At 51.0% G+C, this 15,171-nt stretch overlaps 1 protein-coding gene across 1 annotated transcript; it reads left to right on the forward strand.

Moving 5' to 3' along the window:
- The first annotated feature begins 10,459 nt into the window (after positions 1-10,459).
- On the forward strand, positions 10,460-15,148 carry Jsrp1 (junctional sarcoplasmic reticulum protein 1). The gene is made up of 6 exons (XM_059251671.1): positions 10,460-10,577; positions 10,863-10,900; positions 13,180-13,276; positions 13,387-13,557; positions 14,484-14,580; positions 14,650-15,148. The coding sequence occupies exons 1-6, from the start codon at positions 10,460-10,462 to the stop codon at positions 15,146-15,148; spliced, it is 1,020 nt and encodes a 339-aa protein (XP_059107654.1).
- The last annotated feature ends 23 nt before the right edge of the window (positions 15,149-15,171 follow it).

A 15,171-nucleotide genomic window follows, 5' to 3' on the forward strand; every position in this document is an offset into this window, starting at 1 on the left:
GATGTAGTGTCTTCCCCAGGACTCTGGGAAAGATTTTCTCAGGGCAGGCCCCTGGGAAATTTTCAATTATTATCATCATCATCATCATCATCATCATCATCATGTTTTTCAAGACATAGTTTCTCTGTGTAACAGTCTTGGCTGTCCTGGAACTCTATTTGTAGACCAGGCTGTGTTGGTTAAACGCCCGCGCTCGTGGTGGCCATGCTGGCTGATCAGAAGAATCACAGCCATGGTTACCTTTTTAGAGCTTTATTGGGAGGGGGGCGGAGAGAGAGAGGAAGAGGGGGAGAGAGAGAGGAAGAGAGGGAGAGAGAGGACAGACGGAAGGAAGGAGCAGAAAGGAAAGAGAGGGACGCACAGAGGGCCCACCTGCTTTTTAGGCTGGGACGCTGTCACAGGCTGATGACGTAATTAAGGACAGAATCCTCACAGGCTGGCCTTGAACTCACTGAGATCTGCCTACCTCTGCCTCCAAGTGTTTTAAAGATGTGCACCACTACCGCCGTTTGTAGAATGTTATTTTAAGATGTGTTACATTTGTTTATGCTGTGGAACACTTGCTTGGATGATGCGAAGATGTGTTACGTTCTCTTATGTTGCATTTTTTAACTCTGTGAAGCTGTGTTACTATGTCTAAAACACCCGATGGTCTAATAAAGAGCTGGACGGCTAATAGCAAGGCAGGGGAAAGATAAGCAGGGCTGGCAGCCGGAGAGGATAATTAGAAGGAGAGATCTGGGAGCAAGGGGAGAAAGAGGGAAAGGAGAGGGGGATACAAGGAGCCAGTCACCCCACGGCACAGCCAGCCTTAGAGTAAGTAGAGAAAGTGGCACGCCTTTAATCCCAGCACTCGGGAGGCTGAGGCAGGTGGATCTCTGTGAGTTCGAGGCCAGCCTGGTCTACAGAGCAAGATCCAGGAAAGGCACAAAGCTACACAGAGAAACCCTGTCTCAAAAAAAAAAGAAAAGAAAAAGAAAAAAATGAAAGTTATACAGAAACAGAGAAAGGTAAAACCCCAAAGGCAAAAGGTAGATGGGTTAATTTAAGGTTAAGAAAAGTTATCTAGAAACAAGCCAACCTAAGGCTGGGTGTTCATAAGAAATAATAAACCTCCATGTGTGATTTATTTGGGAGCTGGATGGTCGGCCCCCCAAAAGAATAAAAACAACCAAGAACATTTTGGCATACCAATATGTGGCGTGATTATCCCTAGGGCCTGAAAAACCTGGGGGCGGGGGGAAAAAAGAGGATATGGCTCCTCTAAGAAACCCTGCTGTGTGGCAAAGCACAGCTTTTTTCCTGCTAAATAGAAACAAAACACTAAGTAAACAACGCCACATCCCAGGCATCTGCATTCCAGAGCCCTAGGAAGGCTGAATGCAGTTCTTGGTCACCCACCTCTGACTGGGCTGAGGGTTTTAGGCTTGGCTTTCACAACCTGAGAAGCGGGCAGAGCCAGCCAAGAGAGCCTCGCAGAGAATCCAGGTGTCGGTTAGCAGTTTAAAGGTTTGCTCACATGGTCAAAAAAGGCTAAAAGATACACAGTAAAAGAGTCCAGATGGAAAAACCCACGAAACAGGTTCCAGTGTGTTTTACAGTGTGGGTAGGCTTCAGAAAGAAAGGAAAAGGGTATGGGCAGTTATAGAAAGAAAAATCATTTAAAAATAATAAAATAAAGCCTTTAAAGAGAGAGTAAAAGTAATATAAAAGAAAAAAGCCACGTAAGATGGTAAATATCCAGGGAGTCTGGATCCTGTATGTTATTGTGTTGCTTTAGAATTTTTTAAATGCTGAGAAGCAAGCAAGCTTAGAGACCTGGGGTTGAGAGAGGGACTGCTGAAATACACCAGCTTAGATACTTTAGGAATGCCTTATCTTTGAAATGGAGGTACAAAAATGTATTTTTCAAATGGAAATTAAAACTGCTTTAGAGTCTTGTTTCCACAGGAGATGAGAGGCCGTGGATTCCTTCAGGAATAATATGGATCAGGTTTGATCAAGGGAGACCTCCTGAACCTTAATGGGTGACATGTACCAACAAACGTTATGGCTGGTCTTCCCAGGACTAAGTCATTATCACAAATTTTCTCTCTAGGACCCTACAGCTGCCTCACCCACAGACAGCAGGAAGCAGTCTAGAGAAAACAATGTCCACATTCCCAAGAGTTGGGGTGTGGGTGGATGTAGGTTATTTGGTGGGTTATGGATGTTTGTCATCATTTTGGGGAATATAGTATATTGATACAAATTTGAATTTTTGTCATACTGAATGTATGTTTCTACTCTTCTTAGGGATATTGTGCTAATGTAGCTCATTTAAAAATGGAATGTATAGATAAGAAATGAAGTTAGTAGTTAATATATAATATTTAAACTTATAGTTACATTACATATGTTTTGTAGGTTAAATAGGTATATTTTAGATAGATAAGTGGTCTTCAAACACTTCAAAGATGTATAGAATACGGCATTTAAAAAGATTTGTTAAGCTAAAGTTTTTCATGAGAGACATCTCATGAAATGAGATGAGACGCATGAGACACATCTGATCTTGGAGTACCAATTTACTTCAGAGATGTAAATTGAAAAAATTCCTTATGGGGCTGGAGAGATGGCTCAGTGTTTAAGAGCACTGCTTGCTCTTCCAGAGGTCCTGAGTTCAATTCCCAGCAACCACATGATGGCTCACAACCATCTATAATGAGATCTGTCTCCCTCTTGCATACATGCAGACAGAACACTGTATACTAAATAACTAAATCTTTAGGGGGCAAAAAAAACTCCTCATGGAGTTTGCTTTCATTGTGGCAAGGTTAGCCTCTGAGCAAAGAAGCTGCTCTTGCCTTTGACTGCTGACAACGTGCTGTGCAGACTGGACAAGGAAGACACAGAGAAAAAAGATTGTTGAACTTTGCCAAAACAAGGCAGGACAGTCCTTCAAAATTCCTGCTTCACAGAAGAGTCTACCAGATATTCTGCAGGACACAGAGGAAACTGATGATGAACTTTGCCAATACAAGGCAGGACAGTCCTTCAAAATTCCTGCTTCATTGAAAAGTTTGCAAGATATTCTGGGCCTGTAGGCTGAAGATGGATGCCCCAACATTGCAGAGGAACTCTGGGTGGCTGTGCAGGCAGCCAGATGTCTCTGTTGTTAGATAATGTTACATCCTTCTGGGTCTTCGATGGAGTTGAAGACCAGATGGTTATAGTTGCAGTTTTCCTCAGTTATGATAGAAAGTAAGTTAGGTGTAAAACTTTGAAGTCACTAAGTGAGGATAGATAATGCATTATATTCTTTGAATATGCTAACTACAAATGGACAAAATATTGTACATGTATTTCTTACTTGGTAACTGTTTTTGTTGTGTATAGTTTTACTATGTTAAAGTTAAAACCTTTCTTTTTATTTAGACAAAAAGGAGAAAATGTTGTAGAATATTATTTTAAGCTGTGTTACATTTGTTTATGCTGTGGAACATTTGCTTTAATGATGCAAAGATCTGTTGTGTTCTTTTATGTGGCATATGTTTAATTCTGTGAATCTGTGTTACTGTGCCTGTCTAAAATACCTGATGGCCTAATAAGGAGCTGAACAGCCCATAGCAAGGCAGGAGAAAGGATAGGCAGGGCTGACAGGCAGAGAGAATTGATAGGAGAGACCTGGGAGGTAAGGAAGAAGGAGCCAGAGAAGTCGGACATCAGGGGCCAGCCACCCAGCTACACAGCCGGCCGTGGAGTAGGAAATGATGAAAGTTATACAGAAACAGAGAAAGGTAAAAGTCCAAAGGCAAAAGGTAAATGGGTTAAAGTTAAGAAAAGCTGGCTGGGGGGTGGGTTGGTTGGGAAGGCTTCAAAGTGGGAGGAGGGAGGACAGGGAATTTGTGGTTGATTTGTAAAATGAATAGAAAATCTCTTAATAAAAAAAAGAAAAGCTGGCTAGAAACAGGCCAAGCTAAGGTCAGACATTTATAATTAAGAATAAGCCTCCATGTATGTATTTGGTAGCTGGGTGGCGGAGCCCCCAAAAGACAGAAGATCAAAAATAAACAACACCACGATTGCATGTTAAAACTAAAGAGCAAGCCGGGCGGTGGTGGCGCACGCCTTTAATCCCAGCACTCGGGAGGCAGAGCCAGGTGGATGTTTGTGAGTTCGAAGCCAGCCTGGTCTACAAAGTGCGATCCAGGAAACGCACAAAGCTACACAGAGAAACCCTGTCTTGAAAAACCAAAAAAACAAAACAGAACAAAAAAAAACCTGAAGAGCATCAGCCCAAGGTTATTAGAAAAACAACTTTATTTATTTAGTTGTTTGTTTGTTTGTTTTGTGTGTTTTTGTTTGTTTTTGTTTGTTTGTTTTTTCAAGACAGGGTTTCTATCTGTAGCCCTGGCTGTCCTGGAACTCACTCTGTAGACCAGGCTGGCCTCGAACTCACAGAGATCTTCCTGCCTCTGCCTCTTGAGTGTGGGATTAAAGGCATGCGCCACCACCGCCTGGCAGAAAACCAACTTTAATTTATCCAGCTAACAAACAAGGATGAGCACAAGATGTTAGGCACCCCGAAGGCTATGCAGATGTTCTCCTTAATAGACATAAAGGGGTAATAAAGGTAGATTACACTATGCTTTATTAACTTTAAATTTTCTAAATGCTAATGAGAAAGGAACATGGCAGCTTCAGAGAGACATTGGATAATGAAAAACCTGAATTAAATCAGCCAGTATACTTCAAAGGTGTGTTGAATTCAGAATGGAACCAGGATATGTGTTACTTTGGGGAGATAGGTCTTGCTTTTGGATACCATCACAATTGATAAAGATTAGATTTGAACAGGAGAGACTTCTTGATTAGAAGAGATGATAATTCATCAACCAGCATGACCATTCAATCTAAAATAACTTATAAGACTAAGAAATGCTTTTCATTTGATCAGATATAACTTGCCAAAAGGAAAACTCCTCAAGGTTAGGATTGGGGCAGGGTTTTGTTTTTGTCCTTCCAGGAGAAGGAAGGCATCCAGCTAAGGAATCTGAAGACCACTGGACTAATGAGGCATCTGAAGAAAAACGATGAATCATCCAGAGAAAATGTCCCAAGAAAAAGAGTAAATTGGCCTATTGGTATATCATGTTTCCAACAGGATAAAATTTCATAAATCTTCCCAAATGTTTGTTTCTGCTGTTCCCTACAGACACATAATGCAAATGGTCTTTTTGTAGTCCCAATTCAATTAAAAATTAAAGCTGGCTTTGGAGTTGGAGCATGGCTTTCCTCTAAACCCAAGAATGCTTGTTAGAGGAAAATCCAACATCTGTCTCATGTCAGAAGAGCCACCTGATATGGGACAGAAGAAAAACCAAAACTCAAGGACTATTCTGTTGCCACTAATCTCATAATTCTTTGGTTTTATTTTTACTGTTTAAAACTTTTATTTATTTCTTTTTCTTTTTTTGGTTTTTTGAGGCAGGGTCTCTCTGTGTAGCTTTGCGCCTTTCCTGGAACTCACTTGGTAGCCCAGGCTGGCCTTGAACTCACAGAGATCCGCCTGGCTCTGCCTCCTGAGTGCTGGGATTAAAGGCATGCACCACTACTGCCCGGCTTAAAACTTTTCTTTTTTTTTTTTTTTTTTTGGTTTTTCGAGACAGGGTTTCTCTGTGTAGCTTTGCGCCTTTCCTGGAACTCACTTGGTAGTCCAGGGTGACCTCGAACTCACAGAGATCCGCCTGCCTCTGCCTCCCGAGTACTGGGATTAAAGGCGTGCGCCACCACCGCCCGGCAAAACTTTTCTTAAGGTATAAATTTTATCTCAATTTTCTTAGGGTCACTTAAAGATGCTGTTGCTCCCAGACAGTAGGAAGTGATTTTAGGAACACAATACCCAGATTCCCAGAAGGTGCGGTGGGTGGATTTTGGTTGGTGGGTGGGTTATGAATGTTTAACATTGTTTAGAGGGATTGGTTACAAGATGTTATTGGTCATGGTCAGGGAGGAAAATAAACAAAAGAAGTTAGATTGAAGGATTTCTTTCTAAGAAGATCTAAAAAGGGGATAAATATAGGAATGATAGGATAAAAGGGCAGATTAGTGAATCTACATCTAAACTAAAGAGCAGCTACTAATCTTAAATATTTTACATTGGTATGGATTTTTTTTTTTTTTTTTTTGTGAGACAGGGTTTCTCTGTGTAGTTTTGCGCCTTTCCTGGATCTTGCTCTGTAGACCAGGCTGGCCTCGAACTCACAGAGATCTGCCTGCCTCTGCCTCCCGAGTGCTGGGATTAAAGGCGTGCGCCACCACCGCCCGGCTTGGCATGGATTTTTTTTATGTTGATACAAATTTAAGGGTTTTTTTTTGTTACAACATACTACATATATGTTTCTACTTTTATTTAAGGTATTGTAACTGTGTAACTCATTAAAAAATGTAATGTAAAGTTCTAGTCCTTGAAAGCTATTATTACAAACTGTTTAGGAGAATTAAGAAAATTCAGGTTAGTAGTTAGTCACCTGTTACAATCAAACTTATATTCATCTTAGGTATGTTTTCAAGGTCAAAAAGTGTATGTTTTAGATAGACAGGTCATCTGCAAACACTTCAGAGACCTACAGAATATGGCATTTAAGATGTTTTAATAACATAATGCTTTTCATGACAGTGAGACATTTGCTCACCAGCAGCACCAATTTACTTCAGAAAAGGATGATGGGCATCAAAGAACCTCCAGATGGAGTTTGCTTTCATTGTGTCAAATTAGCCACTGGGCAAGAAACTACCCTTACCTTGACTGCTGACAGTGTGCTGTACAAATTGGACAAGCAGGACACAAAAGAAAGGACTGCTGAACTTTGCCAAGACAAGGGAGGACAGTCCTTCAAAAATCCCACTTCACAGAAAATCTGTCAGATATTCTAGGCTTGTGGGCTGAAGATGGATGCCTCAACATTGCAGAGGAACCTTGGGTGGCTGTCCAGGCCCCCAGATGTTTCTGTCATTTCTATAGTTTTGGAAGTGGCTTGCTCTGTACTTCCTGTTTACTCAGGTAATGTATCCTTCTCGAGTCTCTGATGGGGTTGAAGACTAGATAATTATAGTTATAGTTTTCCTTGTTTCCAAATCCAGAAAAGAAACTCACAAGAGAGATGTGAAGTTTATAAAGGCTGAGAGATGTAAAAGCTTCAGTTGTTTCTCTAAGAAAATGTTTTAAGGTCTAGTTATGATAAAAAGTGAATTAGGTACAGTACTTTGGACTCACCAAGATAGGATAGATAATGGAGTATTCTCTCCAAAATTGCCAAATACAGATGGACTGGATGTTGTGAATGTAATCACGCCTGATAATTGTTCTTATTGTATATAGTTTTATTATGTTAGAGTTAAAACCTTTTCTTTTTATTTAGACAAAAAGAGGGAAACATTGCAGGATATTTGTTTGTACTGACACTCCAAGATTGTTAATAAAATTTACCTTGAATTAGAGGGCAGAGTTAGTGACAAGCCGACCAGAATTAGCCATAGAGGTTTTGGAGGACCCAGGGAATATGGAGAGACACAGGAAGTAGCAGGGAGGGGCTTAGAAAGATTTGTGGAACCTTCTGGATCAGGGAGAGAGGGAGAGAGGTCACTGACCACTTCTCCGCTGCTTCTCTAATCCATCAGGTTTTTGCCCCTATATTTGACTCCTGAGTTTTTTTAATAATAATAAATAATAAATTTAGATAAACTCATCAGACATACACCAAAACCCTGAAGACCCAGAGCCAGTTGTGGTCACGGAGGAAGACAGATGAGGAGTTCAAGGCTACCCTCGGCTGTATAGTGAGTCAGGCCGGCCTGGGCTGCCTGTGTGGTGCTCGCCTCCGATCCAGCTCGAGAGGCAACAGTTGCAATTTCAAAGTCACCTGGTTCCAGGTCATCCAGGGTGACAGACTGTCATCAGGCTTCTGTTGGCAAGCGCCCTTACCCAGCGAGCCTGATGACCTGAGTTCAAGAAGTAACAACTAGGACATTGATAGCAGTAACAACTATTTCCATATGGCTGGGTTGCGCTGGTGTGTTTGTTGATTGACTAAGCGACTGCATGATAATAAATTCTTGGATGAGACGCGTCATCTGTTCCTCAGAGCTGTGAAGCATTGCGGTGCAGAACGCAGGTCCCCCAGCAGGCGGCACAATTTCAGAAAGCGTTCGGCCGCAGGACATTAGTCCGTAAGGGAGTGATCCCATTTCTACCTCAGCACCGTCGCGGAAGAAATCCCACTTTGCACATGAGGATGAGCTGGGTTGTCCCGGAATCTGGATTCCTCACAGAAGCCTGTTCACCAGTGTCAGATGATTCCCGTCAGGAAGCCCACCCAACCCCAGTCCCTCAGTCCCTGCTGCATCAGCTATGACAGTATTGAGTCACTGTGCCCACAGTACCTACCCAGAATCCCCCAGGGAGGCCTGGGGGCGTGGTCAGGGTGGAGCCCCGCCTAGAATCCCCCAGTGAGGGGCTGGGGGCGTGGTCAGGGTGGAGCCCCGCCCAGAATCCCCCAGGGAGGCCTGGGGGCGTGGTCAGGGTGGAGTCCCGCCTAGAATCCCCCAGTGAGGGGCTGGGGGCGTGGTCAGGGTGGAGCCCCGCCTAGAATCCCCCAGTGATTGGCTGGGGACGTGGTCAGGGTGGAGCCCCGCCTAGAATCCCCAGTGAGGGGCTGGGGGCGTGGTCAGGGTGGAGCCCCGCCTAGAATCCCCAGTGAGGGGTTGGGGGCGTGGTCAGGGTGGAGCCCCGCCCACCTAGAATCCCCAGTGAGGGGCTGGGGGCGTGGTCAGGGTGGAACCCCGCCCAGAATCCCCCAGTGAGGGGCTGGGGTCCAGGATTAATCCACATTACCGCACAAATACGTAGATTAAACGGAATCGTCTGCACGGAGAACAGTTCTGCGTCATGAGCCGCCCCAGGGGTCCCGGCTGGGCTGCGGCCTCTGACCCCGGCGGCAGCAGGTCCCCGGAGGAGGGTGGTTTCCACGCAGCCACCCTGCCCACGCAGCCACCCTGCCCGCCGCCGCCGCCGCCTCCTCCCGGCCCCGGCCTCTCCCGTCGGCCCCAGCTGTCTCCGGCCACCTGTTGCTGTCCATCACCGGCCGCCGTCCTGCGCGCTCCCCTGCTTTTCGGGCCCAGCTCGGAGACTGTAGGGTAAGAGGGGCTGTGGGGAAACCTGGACAGAGCTGTGGGCCCTGGGGCGCGGTGAGGGGACCCCGATGTCCACCAGGGCCCTCAGTTCCGATGACCACCCCCCCCCCCAGGGAGGGGCCGAACTCCCGGCCTCGCCTGTGCTTGGGCCCCTCCCCCCATGGGGGACCGTCTGTGTTTTTTTTTTTAATTTCATTTTTAAAAGACGTTTTAAAATTTTTGTTTTCTGTAAGTGTACGTGCTAGGGTACGGGTTAAGGTGCACATGTGGTCCTCAGACGACAACCTGAGGGGTCTGGCCTCTCCTTCCTGCTGTGGGTTGTGGGTAAAAGGGATTGAAGGGCCGGGCGGCGGTGGCGCACGCCTTTAATCCCAGCACTCGGGAGGCAGAGGCAGGTGGATCTCTGAGTTCGAGGCCAGCCTGGGCTACCGAGTTCCAGGACAGCCAGGGCTACAGAGAGACCCTGTCTTGAACCCCCCCCCCAAAAAAAAAGGGGGGTGATTGAAGGACTGAGTTCAGATCATCAGGCTTGGCTGCAAGCTCTTGTACCTGTTGAACCATCTCGCTGGCCCATCCCCTCGCTGGTTTTAAAGTATTTCTGTCTGGGCATGGGGCACATGGGGGCAGCCACAGACCATGGAGACCACTAATCTAGGCCTGGGTCTGGCCTCAAGCTCAGCAGAGCCCCTGCTCTCAGTTTCTCCATGTGCCCTGTGGAAACAGGGGCAAGAGGGCCAGTGTTGTGATTGGAAAATCCTCAGCACCCTCGTCCTGCTCCTCAGTTGTCCCGTGAGGGCCAGGCTGGGCAGGCTGCCGAGGCTTCAGCCCCCCCCCCCCAGCCCTGGGTCAGGTAGGAGGCCAGAGGAGGGAAGAGCAGGGGGGAAGCCTGGGGAGAGGCCGGGCTGCCAGACTGACCTGTCCTGATGGCGTCAGACACCGGATAAAAATAGTCCGTGGTCAGAGAACTTGAGCCGGCCCCGGGGAGCAGGGTTCCAGCGTGGGCTACGGGGAAGGGGTCCCAAGGCAGTGCTGGAGGCGTGCAAGAGTATGAATTTCTGCCCAGCACGGTGGCGCACATCTTAAATCCCAGCACCCCAAGGCAGAGGCAGGAGGATGTCTGAGTTCGAGGCCAGCCTGGTCTACAGAGTGAGATCCAGGACAGCCAGGGCTGCACAGAGAAACCCTGTCTTGAGAAAACAAAACAAAAAAAGAGCATGAATTTCTCCTGTGAAGACCAAGATTGGGTAAGACCATACCCTGTCTCCCTGCCCATCTTCCAGTCTCCATGACAACCAGAGGCTTGGAGGATCTGGATGGGGGCCTGGGCAGCTGCCTCCCCAGCGATGAGTTCCCGTTACTGGAGGAACCACGCTCAGGCCGGCGGCCGGACGGCAAGGCCCGAGGTACTGTGACTGATGGGAGAGCCTGGTGGCTCAGCTGAGGGGGGACCAGCGCTTCATCTCCCAGGCTGGGCCGGGCAAGCGGGCTCCAGCCCCAGACCTGCAGCTTCAGGGGCTGGTTGCACCGCTCTGGGGTGGAATTCACTGTGAGACCTGCTGCGTGCCCCTTGCCATCTGAAATGGAAGCTGTGGTCACCCATTTCCGGGCAGAGGAGTCGGGGTAGAGGATGGGGTGGGATTGGTCAGGGGTGGTGAATAGTTCCGATTCTTTGCCTGTTCCACCAACAGGGGCATCCAGGCCGGCTGACTCGAGTAGCTGGACACATGTGAGTAGCTGTGGCCCTGGGAGCTGGGGACAGCCTGAGCAAAGGAATGGTGGTCTCTTGTTCTCCATCTCGCTTCGTCCTTCTTCCTGCCTTCCTTTCCTTCCCTTTCCTTTCCTTTCCTTTCCTTTCCTTCCCTTTCCTTTCCTTTCCTTCCCTTTCCTTTCCTTCCTTTTCCTTCCCTTCCCTTCCCTTTCCTTTCCTTTCCTTTCCCCTTTCCTTTCCTTCCCTTCCCTTCCCTTTCCTTTCCCCTTTCCTTTCCTTCCCTTCCCTTCCCTTCCCTTCCCCCTTCCCCCTTCCCTTCCCTTCCCTTCCCTTCCCTTCCCTTCCCTTCCCTTCCCCTTCCCCCTTCCCTTCCCTTCCCTTCCCCCTTCCCTTCCCTTCCCTTCCCTTCCCTTCCCTTCCCCCTTCCCTTCCCTTCCCTTCCCTTCCCTTCCCCCTTCCCTTCCCCTTCCCTTCCCTTCCCTTCCCTTCCCTTCCCCTTCCCTTCCCTTCCCCCTTCCCTTCCCTTCCCCCTTCCCTTCCCTTCCCCCTTCCCTTCCCTTCCCCTTCCTTCCCTTCCCCCTTCCCTTCCCTTCCCCCTTCCCTTCCCTTCCCCCTTCCCTTCCCTTCCCCCTTCCCTTCCCTTCCCTTCCCTCCTCCCTTCCCTCCCTTCCCCCTTCCTTCCCTTCCCTTCCCCCTTCCCTTCCCTTCCCTTCCCCCTTCCCTTCCCTTCCCTTCCCCCTTCCCTTCCCTTCCCTTCCCCCTTCCCTTCCCTTCCCTTCTCCCCTTCCCTTCCCTTCCCTTCCCCCTTCCCTTCCCTTCCCTTCCCCCTTCCCTTCCCTTCCCTTCCCCCTTCCCTTCCCTTCCCTTCCCCCTTCCCTTCCCTTCCCTTCCCTTCCCTTCCCCTTCCTCCCTTCCCTTCCCTTCCCCTTCCCTTCCCTTCCCTTCCCTTCCCTTCCTCCCTTCCCTTCCCTTCCCTTCCCCCTTCCCTTCCCTCCTTCCCCTTCCCTTCCCTTCCCTTCCCCCTTCCCTTCCCTTCCTTCCCCCTTCCCTTCCCTTCCCTTCCCCTTCCCTTCCCTTCCCTTCCCTCCCCTTCCCTTCCCTTCCCTTCCCCTTCCCTTCCTCTTCCCCCTTTCCCTTCCCTTCCCCCTTCCCTTCCCTTCCCTTCCCCCTTCTCCTTCCCTTCCCTTCCCTTCCCTTCCCTTCCCTTCCCTTCCCTTCCCTTCCCTCCTTCCCCTCCCTTCCCTCCCTTCCCCTCCCTCCCCTCCCCTCCCCTCCCCTCCCCTCCCCTCCCTCCCCTCCCCTCCCCTCCCCTTCCCTTCCCTTCCCTTCCCGTCTCCACCTTCTGAGTGCTAGGATGACAGGGCACAGCACCTGGTGTGTAGAGTGGTGGGCATCCAACCTCAGCTTCCTTTAAATGCTTTTTCCCAGTGCGGCAGTGGTGGCGCACAGCCTTTAGTCCCAGCACTCCAGAGTCAGATGCAGGTGGATCTCTGAGTTCGAGGCCAGCCTGGTCCACGGAGGGAGTCCCAGGACAGTTAGGACTACATGGAGAAACCTTGTCTCAACAAACAAAAACAAATTTCCCTTCATTTTTATGTGTACGGGTGTTTATTTTTACCTAATTCTTATTATTGTATGTGTTTTGCCTGCACGCACGTGTGCCTGATGCCCTCAGAAGCCAGAAGGGGGCGTCGGATCGCCTGGAACTGCAGTTACGGATGGTTGTGAGCTGCCGTTGTGGGTGCTGGGAATAGAACCTGGGTCCTCTGTGAGAGCTACCCTGCTGTAACCACTGAGCCATCTCTCCAACTTCTAATGTATTCATATATACATTTATACTACATGTACATACGTATCCATATATTTTATACATGTAGTTATGTGTATATGTGTACACGTGTATTTGTGTATATCTGCATACACATATATAATTGTGTGTGCGTGTGTGTGCGCGCGCGCGTGTGGACACACGCACAGCGTGGGTCAGAAGCCATCTTCCCTGAGTCTGTTTTCTCCTTTCACCGGGGGTTCCCAGGGATCAGACTCAGGCAGGCTGTCAGGTTCGGAGGCCGCCATCACTGAGCTGCGTGGCTGGACCCTTCTCTTTGAGTTTTAGAGACAGTCTCTCTGTGCAGCCCAGGTCGGCGTCCAGCTGCAGGCCATCCTCCTGCCTCAGCCTCCCGGGTGTTGGGATTACGGAACGGGTCACTCACTTGTGGGGAGGAGGTGCTCCACAGCCCCCTCCCCGGAAGGAAGCTGGACTGAGGTCCCTCGCGGGCTGTCTCTGACCCCTGCAGGTCCTCCAGGCCCCAGGGACTGCAGGCGCTGCGGAAAAGAAGCTCGAGGCCAGGGAGGCTCCGGACACCAGCAAAGGGACGCCGACAGCTGGGACAAGTGGGTTTGCTCGGCCAGGGTGAGCGGGGCGCGGGGCTGGACCCGCGCTGCACGGGCCTGCACCCCGGGGCGCGGCAGGAGCCACAGGCCACGGAGCGCTCGTCCCGCAGGTCCCCGGAGCGTCCCCGCGCGCAGGAAGTTACAGGCTGCGCCTCCCGTGAAGCCGCCGCCGCCGCCGCCGTCCAGCGACGACCTGCCCTGGGGGGACCTGACGCTCAACAAGTGCCTGGTGCTGGCCTCGCTGGTGGCGCTGCTGGGCTCGGCCCTCCAGCTGTGTCAGGGTGAGCTCTGCGGATGAGGGACTTGGCCTGCGCGGGGGTGGGGACGGGGCGGAGTCCGCTCCAAAGGGGTGGGGTGCAGCCCGCAGCCTTGCGCACGCTGTGACTCCGCTGTTCCCGACCCTGGGGAGAAAGAGCCTGGCCACCAGCCCGTGAGCTCCATGCTCACACCTAGGCTCCCAAGCCTGCCTTTGGGGTGTTCTGGGCTTGTCATTCATTCATTTTGAGGCATGTAGCCCAGGCTGGCCTCAGTCAGACTCAGAGATCCTCCTGCCTCTGTCCCCTGAGTGCTGGGAGTAAAAGGTGTGCGCCACCACACCCAGGCTTTTTTTTTTTTTCTTTTTGAGACAAAGTCTCATGTAGCCCAGGCTGGCCTCCCGATCCCCCTGCTTTGACCTCCCAAGAGCTGGGACGACAGAAGTCCATCTTGGACCCTGGCTTTTTTTGTTTGTTTTTGAGTCAAGGGCTCACTTTCTAGCACAGACTAGCCTGGGTCTCATGGCAATCCTCCTGCCTCAGCATTCTCCAGCCAGGATGACAGGCATAGAAGACCAAGCCTGGTTCTTCCACTCCTTCGTTAGAGAAGAGACCTACACACCCCACCCCAGGGCAGAGGATCCCCCCGCCCCACCACACACACACACACACACACACACACACACACACACACATTGTTGCTAGCCAGCGTTGGGGGGCGGACAATGGCCACTACAGAGGAGAGAGAGAGACAGAGACACAGAGAGAGACAGAGACAGAGACAGAGGTCTCTGGGAAGAGGTTGCGGTACCCAGCGGCAGGAGCGGGCTGCACCTCCCCAGACGCTGAAGTCCACGGCTGCAGCCTCGTCCGTCCCGAGTGCAGTTGTGGGGCTGAGTGGGAGGACGGGGAGGGCGCGCTCCGTCCTCCAGCCCAGACTGACCGACTTTCAGACGCGGTGGCAGGGGAAGTGGCCGTGACTGCCCCTCAGCAGCGGGTCCCGCCCAGGCCTCCACCCCAGAAGCCGGAGGCGCCCGCGGTAAGCCCTGCGTGACTCCACCTGGTGGGGCGGCTCGCCCAGGGAGCAGGGGCCTGTGGGGGGGCGGGCGCGGACCCCAGGACCCCGCACTGTCGCCCGCAGCCTAAGCCCCAGCTCTCGGGGCCTCCACCCGGGCCTCCCGAGCCCGAGCCTGGGCCGCCCGGGCCACCAGAGCCACCCGGGCCACGGGCCCAGAAGCAGGACACGTCTGAGGCCACAGAAGCCCAGGGTGAGCCGGGGGGGTCCGGCCCGGAGGCCTCTGGGGAGGAGCGCACACCCCTAGGAGACCGAGGGTCCCAGGAGAGGCCGCGGAAGGAGAAGCCGAGGACAGGAGAGAAGCTGAAGAAGGAGAAGCCGAGGAGGGAGAAGCCCGGGAGGGAGGAGAGGCGGCGGGCCACCGGGGAGCCCGGTCCGTTCCTGTCCCGGCGCCGGGAGGCGCGCGGAGGAGGCCGCCGGCCGTGGACGCGGGACTCCGGGGAACTCGAGCATGAGAAGCGGCCGGCCTGGGCTCCCCGGCGACGCCGTGACCGTGACAACCGGCCCGGACAGAAGCCCCGTGGGGGGAAGGGGCGCGACTGACCCTGCCCGCGTCCGCGTCCCCC

This window comes from Peromyscus eremicus, unplaced genomic scaffold (assembly GCF_949786415.1).
Source record: "Peromyscus eremicus unplaced genomic scaffold, PerEre_H2_v1 PerEre#2#chr22_unloc_1, whole genome shotgun sequence".
Taxonomy (NCBI): Eukaryota; Metazoa; Chordata; class Mammalia; order Rodentia; family Cricetidae; genus Peromyscus; species Peromyscus eremicus.